General features: G+C 38.1%; 1 protein-coding gene across 19 annotated transcripts in view; it reads right to left on the bottom strand.

Moving 5' to 3' along the window:
• Window positions 1-16,386, bottom strand: part of tpm1 (tropomyosin 1 (alpha)) — a 40,463-nt gene that overhangs the window by 17,019 nt on the left and 7,058 nt on the right. For 14 of the 19 annotated variants that reach the window (XM_079808717.1, XM_079808716.1, XM_079808718.1 and 11 more), the window contains 2 exons: window positions 7,001-7,134; window positions 312-429 (listed from right to left, as the gene is read on the bottom strand). In XM_079808717.1, coding sequence (XP_079664843.1) covers window positions 312-429; window positions 7,001-7,134 — 252 coding nt within the window. Of the gene's footprint in view, window positions 1-311; window positions 430-7,000; window positions 7,135-15,599; window positions 15,930-16,386 lie in introns of those variants that run through there. The other 5 variants (XM_079808706.1, XM_079808705.1, XM_079808713.1 and 2 more) reach the window with 1 other exon arrangement.

The following is a 16,386-nucleotide window of genomic DNA, read 5'->3' as shown; positions in this document are numbered from 1 at the left end:
AAAACATACAAGACAGAACGAAGACAAAACAGGACACCACAAAATACAAATGAAAACAAGACAAATTAAAATAAAAATAAAACTAAAACACAATTTTTTTTTTTTTAAGACAAAAGACAAAAAAAAACAAGACAAAACCTCAAAGCTATATTTAATCAGATGATAAAACACAGCAAATCTTTCTTAAAAAGTTCACGCTGAACTGCAAGCATCTGCTTGATCACACTTTAGTTGTGAGCGGTCATGTGACAAGGCAGGAAGTCATTTGTTTCTTTTTTCCTGTGTGTGCATGTGCGGCTGAGGAAACCTGCCTCCTCGTATTTGCGGTCAGCCTCCTCAGCGATGTGCTTGGCCTCCTTGAGCTGGATCTCCTGGATCTCCATCTTCTCCTCATCCTTCAGAGCTCTGTTCTCAATGACCTTCATGCCTCTGGAAAGGAGGAAACAAGAAATGAAGTGAAAGGAGGAAAGCAATCTCTCTGCGACTCAGTCTGGATCGATAACTCGCCACAAATTACATTCAAAGCCTCCAGCTTGTCTGCAGCCAAGCTCTGGAATCGAGGACACCGTTCTAGCAGAGTTCTCTTGAGCTGTTGGTTTCTAACCCCACGTTTTCTCATAATGTCAGAACGGTCACTGTCAGAGCAGATGAATAAGAGGGGAAAAAGCACTTAAGAGCGAGACCAGGTCTCGGTACAGAGTGGTTCTATGCAGGCGCACTGGGCCGAGACAGAGGGCCTCTGTGTGGGCAAACAAAGGAAGGGAAACGCAGCCTAGTGCCTCTACAAATTGCTGTTTATTCAGAAACCAACTGACTCTACGCAAACAGCTCACGTCAGTTGTTTAGGCCAAAAAAAGCATCACACAATAACAACCGTCTGCAATGCCCTTGATTTTTATGCTATATGCAGAGACATTTCAAGGGCTTTATTAAAAAAAAAAAAGAAAAAAAAAAGAAAGCCTTGTCTGTCCTTTAACAAGGTTAAACAAACAAAAAACCTAAACATTTTAAATGTTTTTAAATATTTTATATATTAATGATACTTTATATTATCATAAATTAAAAATATCTAAAATTAAAACATGTGTATGTATATATGCATATAATTATTATTTATTTCATATATTAGTGGTGTCACATCGCGATTAAATATGCATCCAAAAAAAGTTTGTGTTTACATAATGTGTGTGTACAGTGTACAATTATTATGCATGTATAAATATACACGCATATTTAAGAAAAATGTGTAATGTTTATATTTATATACACAAACTTTTATTTTGGATGCGACTAATAGCACTAAAAATATACATAATAATGCTTGCCTAAATACAACTACAACGTTTACGAACTACTCATGTAAGTTTGTGGCCCTAGTGATTAGCAAATTACACAGACATCCCTCAGCGCGCGCACAAACAGTCTTTATGCAGGGCACCAGATGTGCGGTGCAGGCTAGGAAGTGGCAGCATGTTGTCATTTCAATAGCAACACAGCGGTGGAGCCTCGGCACACAGTAACCACAGCTACTGCGAGAGGGGGAGGGACGGGGTGTGGACCAGATCAACTGACTTGTTCTGCTTAAGTGAATCAGGTTGACAGTCCTGCAGAATGCCACACTACATTGTTTTGTACTACACAACACCACTGTATACTATAGCTCTGTACACACATACTGTACATACTAGGGCTGGGCAGTATGGGCAAACTCCTATGACATGGCCATACGCAATTATCATGGTGATATGCAGCATTTCACAAAATAGTTGCTTAGCTGGAAATGCAAAACAGTTTTTTGAATAAAACATGTATATATTTGTACAGCCCAGAGAATTAAATACTTGAAGTATTGAAAGGTTATTCATTTAAAATTCCTTTTATTTCTGTTTGTACCTTGGACAAGAGAAGATTATAATTTAAATGTGTCTGGAATGAGCTTCACATTATTTAACTATTTAAAATAGAGAAATTACATTTTTTTTTAAAAAGTAGAATTAAAATTTGGATCCATCCCAGTGACTCAAATAACTTGAATCATTCACCAAAGGGATTCAATGACTCATTCATAGATCCAGAATGGGTGATCCATTCATTAGGTTTGCATTGTTCACAAATTGGATACTGCGTTCATTTGATTCGCTTACAAACGCGTTTCATAGTGCCGTTCATTCGGAAAAAAAGATCCATGCCGTCATTCGGTTCGCTCACCAACATAAGGCGTTCATTCGCTACATTCACAATCAAAGCTCATTCAATTCGCTCACAAAAACAATATGGTGTTAATTCAGGTCAGTTCCTTCACAAACTAGATATAGCATTCATTTGGTTCGCTCACAAAAGTGATGAGTTCATTCAGTTTAGTTCCTTCACAACCGAGATATGCCATTCATTCAGTGCACTCACAAACCTGACACAGGCTGCATCCGAAATCGCATGCTTCCCTATTGTATACAGGGCTCCAGACTAACATCTGAGAGCAGTGGCACCAGCGCCACTAACAGCTGATTTACACTTCTGCGCAAGACCTGCGCCGTAGCCTCTACACGTGGGCTACGCATTGATTTCCATTTATACTTCTGGGTCCTGGTCCGTGGCGACGCGCAGTTACACATGCAGAGGGAGCTTTTGTACCCCTGAGGGAGGGGTTCTGGCAGACCAATCACAGCGTTTGCGGTCCACGTAGAATTGACGTTGTTACATTTTTGGAGAGGTGCATGTCAGGGTACGTCACAGCGCGTGTAACACACAGCCTATGACGTAGCTACGGCGTACACTCGACGCAGAAGTATAAATTGGCCTCAAGTTCTAGAGATGTTGGCGCCAGCACATGATTTGGTCCATTTAAACATAAAATTACTATTATTTTGTGTTGTTTTGTTAAGTGCAGTTACTAATAATATTACACGTCTGTTTATTGGAAGTTTAACAGTGAAGCAGTGAGCTTGAATTGATATGCAGATGAAAGTAACTTATTAATAACAGTAAATTATTGGGAAAAGTTTAATATTGTACTCTTATTAAATGTACCAATTAGGGCTGCACGATGTGGGGAAAATATCTAATTGCAATTATTCTGGTTAAAATTGCGATTGCGATTTAAAATGCGATTATTATTATTTATTTATTTTTACTAATGAAAATTGTGTATATAACATTTTGTGTTTATATATTGTGACTAATAATAATAATAATTATGATTATTATTATTGCTAAATAAAAATAAGAAATATTACTATTACAATAACATTCATTATTACAAAATTTAAATAGAGCATTTAAGAATAAATATAACAGTATAATAATAATATTATTTATATTTTACAGAAAAATAAAAATGATGGGTTACTTGTTAGTATGCAGACAGCCTATGACTAAAAATCATTAGAAAGGTCTAAGGATTTATTGTAAAAAACAATTATACAAATCTGTGCTTTTTATCGGTGATATCAATTTCTTAAAGTCTAAGTCTATAATATGAAATATGAGCCTCTTATGCATCCACTGTGGGGATTAAAACTCCTGTACATTGAAGAAAAACGTATGGATTGTCATATAAATTTATTTAGAGAGAAGTTTTATTTTTCTTATTTTCTACCCAAAAGTGTCATTCATACTGGAGGCCAGAGGGCGCCCACGAGCAGTAATGGCACATTTGCGCCAGAGAAGTAATCGTTTGTTTTCAAGAAATCCTTATGGGAAATCCCTAATGTGAAGCTTGCACTGTAGGCTAAATAAAATGAAGATAGACACGCTTTGACTGATTAAACATGAAGATAATACTTCTGTGACAAGATATGATGTATTTGAGTTCTCCAAGCCTTCTCGGGTATTTTCATAATAATAAAGTATGCAGTGCTGATTAGCATTCTGTGCTAAGAAGCCACATCAGCTCGACTGACTATATGAAGTGAGTTAAAACATGCTATTAAACGTTGTATTTGGTTGGACAACAGGTTTATGAATGCTTCGCATTACTAGTTTGTGAAGATGTTTGACACAAATGTTGCTCAAACTCGCAGTGCTTTCAGACGAAGCAGCGTTTACTGATTACAGAGCCGCTCTTCACTGACACGCTGGGCATTTATTTATTTAATTAAAATCACAGCCTTTGCGCTTTCATAATCGCACATACGCCAAATTGCGATTGCGGTTCGATTTCGATTAATCATGCAGCCCTAGTACCAATGTTCTTCTTGGGGCTGGACGATATGACCTAAAAGCAAAACCTTGATTAATTGAACACATCACCTCGATTACGATTAATGAATGATTTTTTTCTTGCCCTCATAGTTCACTGACAAGGTATGTACTGTAAATATGCTTGAAATTAGCACCGTAAGAGTAGTTATTTGAATGCATTAAAGAAAGAGATCACGTGTGTGAATTAGTCTTACCGTTATTAATTGTGAAGCTGTGCGTTGTATGTAGTTACTTCAAAAGTAGAAAAATATGCAATAACTTGAGTTTACAAGCTACTTTAGTGATAAATTACAGGACAACTTTGACTGAGTTTCTGCGCTCCTCTTGGTGCGCAATCTTCACGTGACGTGCGAGCTACTGTCTGTATGAGTGTTCGTGTGTCACAATGCACCAGCACAGTAGCTCAATATAATGATAAACCACAGATGCTCTAAAAATGTAACGTCCAAACTGGCAAGCCTTAAAACGCATTCAATTGACAAAGTTTAGTGAAGTGAAAGTGATCTGGCTTCAGGGCTCGCGTGTTGTAAGAGAGAAGTTGTGTCACAGAAAACAGCTTTTGAGCACTGAAGTGCCATGTTTTCCATATTGATGTTATTGAATTGTGTAAAATCATTTGAATGTTCAAACTGGTAAGTCTTAAACACATACAATTGACAAACTTTCATGAGGACGCTGTCATCGTGTGTTGACCCGAAATCGTCACCTAAACCCTCAATTACTATTCCCGACGTTAGTCCACTAATACAGTTCACTTGAAGGAGTGAGCAAAGTAATAAAAAAAATAACATTCCAATCAATCGCGGGTGCATGAGAGAAATCATTGTGTTTGTTTGATAAAGATATTTTGCGAGCGTTTCCCTAAACGCTTTCAATTCCCACATGTACTGAGGGGAGCTTAAGCTCATTAAATATGCAAATCTTATCCAATCATAGCCGTGGGCGTTTACTTCCAAGTCTTCAGTGCGGCACGCCCATAGAAACAGAGCGTTTCTTCAGAGAGCCTCAAAACCAAGGCAGAAAATAAAAACGTATTCATTATGATGTTTTTGAATGTAAAAACGACGCAAACGTCATCAGTTGACTTCAGACAACAGTATACTTTTTTTTAAAAAGCCAGTTCATGACCCCTTTAAGGAGTGGAAATAAGTCAATAAGTGCTCCTCTGCAGTCATCTACTGGTTATAGTGGTAATTGAATGTCTTTTTAAAATAAAAATGCTTGCCACACAAAGTGGCCTACACAGGGATTAAAGGCGGTGTTTAGAATGACGTTATCCGTTTTAGTGGTTGTGAAGTAATTACTTAGTCAAGTACCTACTCAAAAGAGTATGCGATTTCAGACACAGCCATACTGTTTGCCATTTCATCGGTTTGCTCACAAATGTTATATGGCATTCATTCCATTCACAAATGAGATACGATGCTCATTAGGTTCAGTTCGGTCACAAACGTGATACAGTGTTCATTCTGTTCACAAACAAAATATAGCGTTCATTCTGTTCGGTTCATTCATAAACGTGACATGGTGTTCATTCTGTTCGGTTCATTCATAAACGTGACATGGTGTTCATTCTGTTCGGTTCATTCATAAACGTGACATGGTGTTCATTCTGTTCGGTTCATTCATAAACGTGATATGGTGTTCATTCTGTTCGGTTCATTCATAAACATGACATGGTGTTCATTCTGTTCGGTTCATTCATAAACGTGATATGGTGTTCATTCTGTTCGGTTCATTCATAAACGTGACATGGTGTTCATTCTGTTCGGTTCATTCATAAACGTGACATGGTGTTCATTCTGTTCGGTTCATTCATAAACGTGATATGGTGTTCATTCTGTTCGGTTCATTCATAAACGTGATATGGTGTTCATTCTGTTCGGTTCATTCATAAACGTGACATGGTGTTCATTCTGTTCGGTTCATTCATAAACGTGATATGGTGTTCATTCTGTTCGGTTCATTCATAAACATGACATGGTGTTCATTCTGTTCGGTTCATTCATAAACGTGACATGGTGTTCATTCTGTTCGGTTCATTCATAAACGTGACATGGTGTTCATTCTGTTCGGTTCATTCATAAACGTGACATGGTGTTCATTCTGTTCGGTTCATTCATAAACGTGATATGGTGTTCATTCTGTTCGGTTCATTCATAAACGTGATATGGTGTTCATTCTGTTCGGTTCATTCATAAACGTGATATGGTGTTCATTCTGTTCGGTTCGTACACAAACTTAATACGGTGTTCATTCTGTTCGTTTTTTTCCCCTGGTGAGATTCTGCTGGATTTATTCAATGATTTTTTCATTGACTCAAAATGAATGAGTGATCCATTCATTAGGTTTGGTTCATTCAAAAATGAGATACTGCGTTCATTTGATTCTCTCACAAGGTTAATTTGGTTCAGTTCAGTTCAGAAACACAATATGGCGTTCATTTGGATTGCTCACAAACGAGATTCCATGTTCATTTGGTTTCGTTTGCTCACCAATGAGATTCCGCATAAATCAAGAAGCTTTAATGAGCACGGCTCAAGTCACATTCAGACTCAAAATGTTTTATGGTATATTCAACCTTCGAAGGCAGGAAAGAAGTCACATGCTTCAGAAAGGAGACATTTAAATGAAAAGCAAACAAGAATGATTCACTCACTTAAAACAGATTCAAATGAGACTCGACTAGTTCTGCACAGAAATAACCTTGAAAATCTACATCAACCGCATTTCATCTACACAATAGTTCTACACTATTGTATGCTTTCTGTAAAGCGAGTGACAAGAGTGCTGTACTAACCTCTCGCTCTCATCAGCAGCCTTCTCGGCCTCCTCCAGCTTCTGCAGGGCAGTGGCCAAACGCTCCTGTGCGCGGTCCAACTCCTCCTCAACCAGCTGGATACGTCTGTTCAGGGAAGCTACATCACTCTCAGCCTTGAAGAGCACAGAAGAGAGGAACAGCTATAAATGCTCAAGATCAGATAAAAACGCACTGATGTTCACACACAAGTCACATAGACAGTGACACCCAAACCCCACAAATGCTGACGGCTCAAAAGGGGGCAGGAAAATGTTTATAGACTGCAGCTCATACTGTGTGTGAAGAATAGGTCATGTGTTGATTTTAAGGCTGTCTATGGGACAATAAAACAAATAGCAACATTAAAGGGATCATGAACTGAGAAATACAATTTTCCTTGAGCTTTTGAGATATCTTATAGTCATCATACTATAAGAATATGCTGCAAGTTTCAGAACTGAAAACTACCTTGTTAGTCCAAAAGCAGTGGACTCATTGTGGAATGGACCTATAGGTGAAAGACCGCCTCAACACCTACTTCATCATTGCAACTGTGGCCCCGCCCACTGGCGTGTTAGTGAGATGACAAGGAGAGCGATACAGGATCACTGGGCCAAAAATAACATTACCTTCCAAAGGATCCTAATGCTAGGAATGTGGTTATTTATTGTCAACAATGTGAATGTCTCAGTTCAGCATTATTTATTTGTATTCGGTACATTTCACTGACCTACTACTTTTAAAAAAAAACTGATTTACCTACTACGCCATTTCGGCGCAGGCTTTGCAAACAGACTTTTACCATATGGATTCGACACAGTAATGCGACAACACGCAAGTACCTGTTAATTCTACAGCCTGATCTGTGACCAGTGATTTCTAATGATTCATGTACAGTCAGATGTTCTTTGTCCATGTGTAAGCAAATCAAACTAGCGACTAAACGGTCAACTTTACATTGTTTCTCTTAGTAGATTAGTAAATTCAGGGTTTTTCCTACATTGAAAATTTTTTGGCGGCCGCCAAAACAAATTTTTGTCCCGCCAAAGCTTTACGTGATGAGTTATTGTGATTTATGAATGATGTAGAATAGATGCTGAGTGTTAGAGAGAACGATCAGAGCTCCTCCCTCGCTCGCACTCTCTCTGTCTTTAAAATAAGCATTCTTAGCTTTCTAATATTTCCCATATTACGTTAATCAAAATCAAAAGGTCGGAAGACCGAATCCATGTTGCACGTGGCGCTATCAGACGATGTTTTCCTTTAATTACCGCTGGGTGTGAAATGCGCTCAAAAAACATTGACTGATTCTCTGACCAGCTGACATAAACCATACTTTCAATAAACGGGAAACAAATCCTATCCGGTTATGAAGTGTTTTCTGTGTGTTGACAAATCTTTTGCGATGTTCTAATAGACGGGATTCACACACAAAGCGTCTGCTAATGTCCGATTCGCGACCTAATGACTCCTTTGAACCGAATCATTTTAACGACTGGTTAGAACAACTGATCTGTCTAACACTGAACTCACGAATCAGTTTAATCATTTACTCAGAACACATCTGAAGAGAACAAGTGTGCTTACCCCATTTAGCAAGAGTGGGTGTAAGAGTTAGTTGTAATTATTCACAGTCTTTCAGCTTATTTATGTTCATAATGTGTAGTAAAATAATAGCCTATAAATCATGTAGTTTAGACTGGAGTGAGGTGAACCCAGAACAAAGTTGTTGTTAGCTAGCTGATCATTTTATGAAATTGTATATGGCAGAAAATTTGGCTATTTGTTCATTTTTTTATTACTACTTTTTAATATTGATATGATTATATACCAAAACAATTATCAGTAAATAGTGTACAAATGAGGAACAAAAACAAACATCAAGGTATCCCACATGAAAAAATACTATAGTATATAATAGTATATTATAGTATTTTCTACACTTTGTTAATTTACTGTAGTATATTTACTATAGTACGGTTAAAAAACACTATAGTATTTACTAGAGTAATTTTACTATAATATACTACAGTATTTTTTCATGTGGGATCAAAATAAGATAAGCAAAAGTTACAAACTTTCTTTGAATTTATTTAAAATGTATTGTCAGTATTGCGCTTGCAGATCACGTGGGTAGGGTACTTTTTTACTGTGCGTGCGTGTGTGTGTGTGTGTATGTGTGTGTGTGTGGATGACCATGTCTGTCAGCCACCACCGAAGACCATTTTTGACCCAGGAAAAACCCTGAAATTAATCTGTTATTTAAACTGATTAAATTATAGAAAGCGATCAAAGAACGCCCCCTTTACAATCGCTGGAGCTGTCAATCAAACAGCAGGAGTTTATCAGTGACTGACTTCGGGAAATGTGCCAAAACTCCAGTAATAAAATCAACAAATATCTTATTTACAGTGTGTTTGCAACTTTGCACTGTTAGTTATGTTGAAAGCATTGATTAGTGTGCAGAAATCGAGTTGTAATGACGAGAACGAGATTACTGCATTCATGCGCTCAACAAGTCTGTGATCGGCTCCAATGCTCATCACTGCAACCTTTCATGTCACGATCTAAATATAATGCCATAGATCTAAATATAATGCCATAGATCTAAATGCCATAGATCTAAATATAATGCCATAGAAATAAATATAAAGCTATAAATCAACACTAAGGGCTAAAATCAGGGTAAGAAAAATGCCTTTTATTGGCAAATATGACATTTTATGTAAAAAAATAATAATATTACTAACAGTTTAAGTCGTCACCTTTATTTATATAGCGCTTTTTACAATGCTGATTGTTTCAAAGCAGCTTCACAGTGTTAAACAGGAAAATAATCCAATAGAATTTGATTTGGCTATACAGCCGCTTTGGAGAAAACAGTGATGTCATCCAGCTCATTTCAATTATCATACAGTGACAATGCGGGCAGATCAGTAATATAGTTTATATAGTTTTAATATAATTTATTTGAATATTTAGTGTAACAAACTGAGCAAGCCAAAAGCGACAGTGGCAAGGAACCAAAACTCCATCAGGTGACATAACGGAGAAGAAAAAAATAATAAGTGCACCACAGGAAACAATATGAAACCAAATGCAGTTCATGACCCCTTTGACCTGTGAATCACCTGTAGTTGAAGCCAGGGTTGCAAGGACCACGGTTTTTCCCTACACCAAACATTATTTGTCGCACGCATCCCATCCAATAAATGCAAAGATCGGTGTGCTTTAATTCTGATAAGAAACAATGTCTGAGCTTTCAAGTTCTGTCCATTTTATCATGAAATTCAAACAATAAATGGCGTTTTGACGCTCTTAAATGGCGCGTGACAGCTTGTTGTAGCACCTCAGTTCAAGCGGCAGCAGAGAGAGAGAGTCTTTTCACTTTAATACAAGTTTTAGCATTAAAAACATGCATGAAAATCAAAAGGTATGTTGAAAACACAGTACAACTTGCCGAAATAAATCATGTCTCAATCGCTCAATCAATAAAACATCCTTTAGCACGTCATTTTGTTGCATTTAGCTCAGGAAAGTCAATTTGTCAGGAATACTGAAGAGATGTAGTTGCTTATGTGCAACAGGTGTACAGTGTACAAACATTTCAGTTATAATATCTGAAAATAAAATAGTTTGGGCTCTGTTGTCAATTTTAACCTCTAATATTACAGCAATGTACCAAATGAGAGGGTTCCCTGTATAGTTCCCAGCATTAGCCTTTCCTTTCTATCGGTATCTGCAGATATCATCCTGAATAATTGGCTACTTGATGCTCACAAGCTTCCATTAAGACCTACTGAGACAAAGCATTCCTTCTGCGGTGGTCGCACACACCATATAGCACGTAATGGTAGCAATGCTAATGGATGAGACAGGACTAGGCCATCAGATCATTACCGAGCCTCTGGGACAACGTTAACAGGCTGTGGGAGGGAGTCCCGACGGGCCAACATGGATTACACTGTCAAAGGCCAAACACACAAGACCAGTGGAGAAGTGCAGGCTGCCCCTGCTACCTGGCAAATGCAGAAGCTGGATCATTTTAAACATCATTTTGCTGACTGCAGTGAAACTCAATGCTGCTTTATGAAGCTTGTGCATTTAAGCAGCAAAATTGTTGTGGCAAGTCCTCCTAAAACAGTGGTTGTAAACCAAAATTAGCATTGTCAGACCAGAACCGCGATCCTATTTTGAACAATAAAGTACAACTGACTACATAACTCATGCATGGTAAAGAAAGTTAAATATATAAGCTTTTGAATTTTATGCTCCACATATATTATGCAATGAAACCAATTGCTAAAATGATTGACTCTTATGCGTCAGTTGTTTTGTTCAAAAAGACAAATTACCGGTTTGAATTAGTCTTGGAATTTACCATCAAGTAGCAGCACATTTCAGATATAGAAAAAGGTGACATTTTGGTAAATACAGTAATTGAAATATTCATGAATTAAATGGAATCAAATCAAACTGAATAAAGTCGATAGCTTATGAATCTGAATCAAACTGAATCTGAAAACCTGTAATGAAACCCAGCCCAAATCAAACTCATCTGCCACATTAATAATTACAGGGCTCCAGCCTGCGACCAAAAGGGTACCGTTGCGTGGACTGTGTATCAGCTCGGAGTGCGAGCACACACACGGGACGATCTCAATCATGTGACACCGTTACTACACAGCACTGGGAGATGCAGTGAGAAAGCATTTGAATTCACCACAGAATTAATAACATTGCAGCGAGATCTAGTGGAAGCATTCGGCGCAGAATTCTCTGTAATAAACTGCAGATATCAGATCAAACAGAGCTGACGTGGAAACCAGGAGAAACCATTTTGCCATGAACAAAGTTCAGGGGTTTAATTCCACAAATCATAAACATTCACCATATAGTAACACCCAATGGTATTGTGGAAGAAATTGTTGAATGTTTATGTTCTACATTATTCATGTACAACCTTTTGAGAGTGAAATTCAAGCACTTTTCAAGGGACTTCAAGCTTTTTCCAGCAATTCAAAGCTCAAAATATTATCCAATTTTAATGTTATTTTTAATGTGATGATTTGTAAAGCTAAAAGTTTAAAGCTGTAGGCAACTTAAAGGTGCACTGTGTAAAAAAAATTCAGTAAAATATCCAAAAAGCACAAGGTGTGTGATATAATTTTGTTCAGTTGGGTACTTACAATATCCCAAATGTTTCCAACTATTTGTAAATAGTGAGAAACTGCTATTTTAACCAAGGAACCGGGACGTGTGAGGGAGTCGCCTGTCGATGGCATCATATCTGCGTTACCCTCGTTTTCCAGTTTTATTTTGCATAAACGCTTTACTCACTGCAGTGTGCATCAAGTGTCATAGCAGCCGCCGAGCGAACGCACAGTGTAACGTCATAACATCATTTTCAACACACTCAGATGTATCTAATATGATAAACAGAGCTGCGTTGCCTCATACTCAAGGCCGGAAAAGCAGCAATGGCGCCAGCGATTGTGGCATAATAAAAGTCCCGCTGCTCACGAGGCATGTGTTGAGGTTATCTTGTTAACAATCGCTCCGGCGGCCTTGCTCAGCTCCACAACACTTGGTCCTGCTCTGCTTCATACTACAGTAACATTAATAATCGCATGAACATGATTTCTGCCCGAGTCCTATCCCGATTATTTTCCACCGGCTGTGAGCTGAAGACCACATGTCCCAAGATTCTGCGCTCAAACGTGGCGTCATCAAACTACGCCTTCGTTTTGAACAGGCAACCTCTAGTGGACGGAAAAGTTACATAGTGCACCTTTAAATGGCAAACAAGCACTTATTTTAAAAAGACATGCAATTACCACTATAACTAGTAGATGGCGGCAGAGGAGCACTTATTGACAGCCATTTTCACTCCTTAATATATGGAAAAAAGTAGGAAGTAAAAGTTTCATGAGGAAAAACAAAACAAAAAACAACAACTTTCGAATTGTGACCGATTTACACAAGTAAAGAAAACAAGTAACAAGCGTTCCTTTTATAATCACTGAAGCTGTCGGTCAGTTCAGTATGATACTATTGAAGAATATTGGTACATTTAATAAGAGTACAATATTTAAATTTTCCCTATAAAAATGTTTTTTGCACATTACTGTTGTTAATAAAAGTTAATTTTATCTGCATATCAATTAAAGCCCAGTGCTTCACTGTTAAATTTCCAATAAACATGTAATATTATTAGTAACTGCACTTATTAACAATAGTAATTTTATGATTAAATGAACTATGACTCATCCTCCAGCACCACCAAATCAGGTGCTGGCGTCGCCGTCTGGAGCCCTGAACTATGGTCTTTTTTAACATTTAAAAAAAATAATATGTTGAGTCACTAATATGACAAGCATCTGGTCAGATGTAAAATCTGAGCTATAAGAGTTACGGCAAGTTAATTGATAGTATTGTTACACCATCAAAACACAAAGATTAGAGATGCACTATATATTGGCCGCCATATCGGTTTCGGCCGATATATGCTCATTTTTAATGATATGGCCCAATACGAAAATTTGGCCGATATATTCAAGCTGATGGATTATGGATTATGGATTATTTGAGACACTTCAGATGCACCTCGATGGTTGATTTGCCACGATGGTTTTGAATTGCTTGAAATCACTTCAAAAAGGAAAACACAGTTAAGTGCAACATGTGCAATGCAAGTCTGTCATATAGGCTACATAAAATAATAATGAAAACATTATTATAATTGAGTGATTGGGACATGGATTTAACGGTGAGACTTTTGTTTTTGTAATCAGCCTCAAATTATATATAAATCTGGCCAATATACGCATCATTTACTCACCTTTAAATTGTGCCAAACCTGTATGAATTTCTTTCTTCTGCTGAACACAAAATATGATATTTAGAAGAATATGGGGAACCAAGAGTTGATTTGCCCCATTGACTTCCATAGTTTTTCTTTTTCCTACTATGGATGTCAATGGGGCCCATCAACTGTCCGACATTCTTCAAAATATATTCTTTTGTGTTCAGCAGAAGAAAGAAATTCATACAGGTTTGGAACAACTTGAGGATGAGAAAATGATAATAGAAGCTTAATTTATGGGTGAACTATCCCTTTAAGTCCCAGCCCAGAGATAGACAAAGGCCTACCACTATAGGAAGCTACATAGGGCAAAGTACATGTTATATTGTCAGCTGAGATATGAAAAACTAGAAAGCAGCACAGATAACCTTGACAGCCGACAGGGAACTCTTTAACATGAAACTAGAGCTGTCACTGTTTATTTCTGCACAACTAAGGTGAGTCCCACTGTATGTGACAACGCAGACTGGCCATATAAGGGAAACTGCTCAAATGATTCATCAGCTGAGCCTGAGGCAGCAACACTGCCAGTTCATTACAACAAAACCACTACATAAACAGTTCCAGGATCACTACTAAACTGCTGTTGGCTATTGGTCTAAAATGATTGCACTCAGAGCATCTGGTCCAACGTAAATTGTCATCAAACAATGACCTATTCAGAGCAAGAGGCACAACTCGCTTAACTAACTGGATTATAACCCCACTCAACAAGAGACGAGTCAACAAGAGACTGAAAACAGCTTTGTACAGGGATTTCAGAGTTTTGGGTGAAAACAACATTGTCCTGTTTCACGAAGTCCGATTCATTTCCGCGAATCGATTCTTTCGAGCGATTCGATTCAAAGAACCTGTTCAAAAACGTTTCACTAATTATTTTAAACTCAGACGTAATTGTGCACTTGTTCATACTTTTTTAGATTCATCTTTTATTAATAAGCTTTTTTTCAGTCCGTTTAGTTTATTGCAGACATCAAAGTCAATAATTTGATATTTAAAAAACCTACAAATTCATTCTAAAAATGAATTTGAACTCCATTTTCTCCATTTGAACTTGAATTATTTTCTCCATTTAAAAACAAATTATTCAAATTAAAACTTTTTTTTTTTTTTTGCATAATGGCTTGGCAACTTTAATTAGCATCAAATGTAATCGGTTCACTCATCAGATGGCTCAGTGGGAATCGATCATGTTCGAACAAAATGGTTCCCGTCCATTAATTCGCTTCATTAATTTCAAAAGAGACATATCTCGAAGGCTATTCGCAGGTTTTCAGCCTGTATCGTGAATCACTCCGGCTTAACTTATGGACCAGTTCAACTGATTCATAAACAAGATCCGACTCAATTCAGATACGAGTCGGACATCGTTATTCAGCACCTTAAACTCCATTTACATGCGTCAGTCTATAATCACATTGGCAAACATTTAATTCGCGTCTCCAGCTTGTTTATAAGTCGGAACTCTTAAATGATACTTAAAAAACGGGAGTGATATACATTGTCGCCGTTTAACGGGCAGGCAAACAGCGCGTAGAGGGCGTCTGAGAAATTCCGCTACGTTAATAGTGAACATCACTGTGCGCACTATCACATCCGCATATTCAACGCGCCGCGCGACTGATTAAATTAACTTATTCCCGTCGGAACGCCTGGGATGCGCGTGACGCTTCACTGCAGCGCGTCGCATATCAACACATGCACTTCATACTTTATATAATGTGGCGTTCTTACTGTTTCTCTGGCTTTCCTCTCGAGCGCCAAGTCCCTCTGCAGTTTCTCCGCTTTCTCTTCAGCACCGTCTGCTTGCTCTTGCAACAGTTTAATTTTCCGTTTAACTGCTTCCAACGATGTAGCCGCCATTATTATTTTAAATAACCCCTAAAAGCCTCGTATTTCAACGCGTTTCCTTAAGAGCACAGCCTCAGAGACGCGCCGCTGCTGCTGCCCCTGATCTGTGTGTGCGCGAGGACGCGGAGCGACGTTTACAGATCACACCGGAAGTAACCATGTTTTCATAGGCGAGCCCCAAACGACGTCATTACCACAACTTAGGGCTTATCTGCCGCTTTACTTCAAACTGTATTTACATGGGAGACACACAAGAGGTGGAATGTAATGCGTGTTTATTGTGTCAAAACATATTGTTATTGATTCATTAAAAGTGTAGGTTATTTCTAAAGTCATTTGGAGGATATGCAACACACGCTGCCCCTCCACCTGCTGCACACCTGAAGGCGTTAATCAGTAGCCTGGTGGTGGTTAACTGACTGGGATGCTGGGATGCTGCTGCTGCTGCTGCTGCTGAAACTGAGCTGCTAAATATGGAACGCTTCAAGGGGAGGGGGTGCGCCGTTCTGGGCCTCCAATCCATTTGTTTTATCCTGTTGCGCCCTCTATAGGGCTAAATACAGCATCGACCAGAGCTGACTTGGCTGTTGTATTGTTTTCTAAACAATTTGATATTGTAATAGATTTTTAAGTGATAAAAACTATTATACTCACTTATACTTTATATTTA

The sequence above is a fragment of the Gobio gobio genome (genome assembly GCF_949357685.1).
Source record: "Gobio gobio genome assembly, chromosome: 25".
Taxonomy (NCBI): Eukaryota; Metazoa; Chordata; class Actinopteri; order Cypriniformes; family Gobionidae; genus Gobio; species Gobio gobio.
Note: the sequence above shows the minus strand (reverse complement) of the source record. Positions and strands in the feature narration are given on the sequence as shown.